The sequence below is a fragment of the Salpingoeca rosetta genome (assembly GCF_000188695.1).
Source record: "Salpingoeca rosetta unplaced genomic scaffold supercont1.27, whole genome shotgun sequence".
In the NCBI taxonomy this organism is placed as follows: domain Eukaryota; class Choanoflagellata; order Craspedida; family Salpingoecidae; genus Salpingoeca; species Salpingoeca rosetta.
In genome coordinates this window covers 283193-286151 of record NW_004754907.1, presented here as the reverse complement: position 1 = coordinate 286151, position 2959 = coordinate 283193, and the positions used below count along the sequence as shown (strand labels likewise).

The 2959-nt window shown below is 53.9% G+C and overlaps 1 protein-coding gene across 1 annotated transcript in view; it reads right to left on the bottom strand.

Annotated features, from left to right (window-relative positions):
- The window catches only part of PTSG_08975 (uncharacterized protein), a 9045-nt gene that overhangs the window by 573 nt on the left and 5513 nt on the right, over positions 1 to 2959 (bottom strand). The window contains exons 13-19 of the mRNA XM_004989715.1: positions 2303 to 2758; positions 2047 to 2121; positions 1735 to 1865; positions 1345 to 1514; positions 1066 to 1120; positions 602 to 703; positions 281 to 407 (exon numbers count right to left, since the gene is read on the bottom strand). Coding sequence (XP_004989772.1) covers positions 281 to 407; positions 602 to 703; positions 1066 to 1120; positions 1345 to 1514; positions 1735 to 1865; positions 2047 to 2121; positions 2303 to 2758 — 1116 coding nt within the window. The remainder of the gene's footprint in view (positions 1 to 280; positions 408 to 601; positions 704 to 1065; positions 1121 to 1344; positions 1515 to 1734; positions 1866 to 2046; positions 2122 to 2302; positions 2759 to 2959) is intronic.

Below are 2959 nucleotides of genomic sequence, written 5' to 3'. Positions count from 1 at the left end.
TTTTATTGCGCGCGCGTCAGTGGGGGTGTGAGTTGTCCCCTGTGTGTGTGTGTGTCATGTGTGGGTGTGTGTGTATGTGTGTGTGTGTGTGTGTGTGTGCTCGTGCACAGGATGTGCGCGATTCACAGCACAATCGAAATACAATCGCAAAGACACACACACAGACACACACACACACACAGACACACACACAGACACACACAGACACACACACACACACAGACACACACACACACACACAGACACACAAAACCAGGCCAAGCAAACGACTGCATCGTACCCCGGTGTTGCGCGGGTTCTTGTAGTATTCGATTCCTCTCTCCTCCAACATCCGCTCCACCATCGGTCGCAGCACAGGCACGTTGTTCGGGCTGTTGAGCCCTTTCCCCGTGATGATCGTCACCCGCCTGTGTTGTGTGTCGTGTGTGTGTATGTGCGTGCGTGCGCAAGAGTGTGTCAGCGTGTATGTGTGAGGTGGGTGCATGTAACAAAGACCGAGGTCACGGCTGCAAGAGTGCCACATTCGACCGTGGCACCTCCTCTCCACATCACCACGAACACCTCTGTCCCAGCATCACCACAGCACAGTTGCAGCTCGCACCGCTGTGATGCCGCTGCTGCCTGCTTGAGAAAGTGGAGCACCATCAACTGCGCCATTCCGAGCGACAACTCGTGAAGGTCAAGCTCAAACTGCTGCTCGTTCCTGGGAGGAGCACAGCGGGTGGGGTGGGGGGTGAGAGGGTTAAGGTACGGTTGTAGTGTGTTGCAGTGGTGTGAATCACGATACCTCAGCAACACCCACCAGCATGCAATGGATGCTGAAGGGGCACAACGTATGCGCGCACTGTAGGAGAACGCACCCATCTTCACGCATGAACGTACACATGTAGACATCAACACACACACACGTACACACGTACACACACACGTATACACGTACACACACACGTATACACGCACACCTACACGTACACCTACACACGTAGACATGCACTCTCTCTCACACACGTGTATACGTGCAAGTGCACCAGCATATGCGCACGTGAGAAAGCACGAGAGTGTTACCTGAGGTTTGATTCGAAGACACCCTCAGCGATTGCCCGGTGCAGTAATTCCATACCTGGACAGATGAAGTTGCACAACGGATGGATGCGTAAATCGAAATGACGCAGCGGTAGCTGTAAAGCCATTCTTTGCGCATGACACACTAGCAGAGATGCACAAACGCACGCATAGCAGATAGAGCAAGCAACACCACAAGCAATCAAACACAAACACAAACACAAACACAAACTCAAACACAAACACAACGACAAACTAGCGCAACTGCACAGGTGTACGCACCAAGGGCTTCGTGCCCGGGTGTTCCCTGTTCGCAGAGGTAATTGAGCACGGCCGAGTAGCTGTAGTGCAGTGCACCCATCGTCATCTCAACCCGCGTGCGCATCTCGCTGCTCGTCAGCAGATCAATCGCCTCCTTCAGCCGCCCAAGCTTGATGTACACGCGCACCATGCTGTAAGAGGGGAGGGGGAGGGTTGTGTTGGTTATGTGTGCGTGAAAGTGTGCGGGCATGTGTGTATGAGTGTGTGTGCGTGCATGTGTGTATGAGTGCGTGTGTATGTGTGCGTGTGTGTGTTAATGAAACATGAGTGTGCAAGAAAGTACTCCTGCTGCAAAACTAAGGCATCACGTGGTGTGCAAACAGTCATGAAGCGCCATCATCCCGCCCATACCGTTTGATGATGGCCGACGACACGAGAGGAATGCCCGTCTCCCGCTGCCGCTCCAACATGCGCTCAATCACATGCGCGCAGCGCTCGTAATCGCGTGCAGCCATGTACGTCGCAAGCAGCGACCCGTACGTCTGTGGTGGTGGCGTGTGCGTGTGTGTGTGTGTGTGTGCATGTGTGGTTGAATTTTAGTCTCAACTCCTTTCAAATCTGCACACACACGCAACAAACACAACAATACACATAACACACGCACAACAGCACACAAGCATGCTCCCCTCTCGTTCCGTCATCACCACCGCCACCACCACGTACGGCTCGTAGCTGGAATCGGTTCGGGGTTGATCCAGCCAGTGCCCTGTTCGCCAGCCGCTCGCACATCACAGGATCCTATGTGCGTTTTGAGATGCATTGTGCCGGGGGGACGATGAGTACAGGGTGACATGCAAAATGCACGGATGGTCTCAAACGAGCAGACAATCAAAACCTGTTGCCCACAGCATACACACAATACACACACAAACAAACAAACAAACACACACACACACAAAAACAACCACGATGGCCTCACGTCTACGAAGAAACGGATTGCGTGTCGGGCAATGGCCGGATTCGACAGCGAAATGAGACCGCGACTGTCTGCCCACAATAAATATTCCTTCAGCGCCGTCACGGCTGGACCCATTCTCATCACGGAATCGTCATCATCGTCGTCATCATCGACATCAACTTCATCGACACCACCACCACTACCATTACCAGCAGCAGCAGCAGCAACAGCACTCGAGCGGGTGCCATCACCTCGTCCGCTCTGTCCCCCCGTTGATTCGTTGACGCTGTTGCCGCCTTCTCTTTCCTCAAGCCCGATACCACCACCAATACCACCATCGCCACCGCCACCACCTGCGTGTGTGCTTGTGGTGGCTGAGGTGTGCAGCTCCCTGTCCTTGACGGGTGCAGAGCGTGACAGCAGATTCAGCGTTGCCGGCTGTAGGGCAACACCGGCCGCCTTGCACACCTCAAGCGCCTGGTGATGTGGCACGCGGTGTTTGGTTGTGTTGTGTTGGTGTTTGTTGTGTGTTGTTTGTTGCGTGTGTGTGTGTGTGTGTGTGCGTGTGTGCGTGTGTGTGTGTGTGTGTGTGTGTGTGTGTGTGTGTGTGTGTGTGTGTGTGTGTGTGTGTGTGTGTGTGTGTGTGTGTGTGTGTGTGTGTGTGTGTGTGTGTTGGGT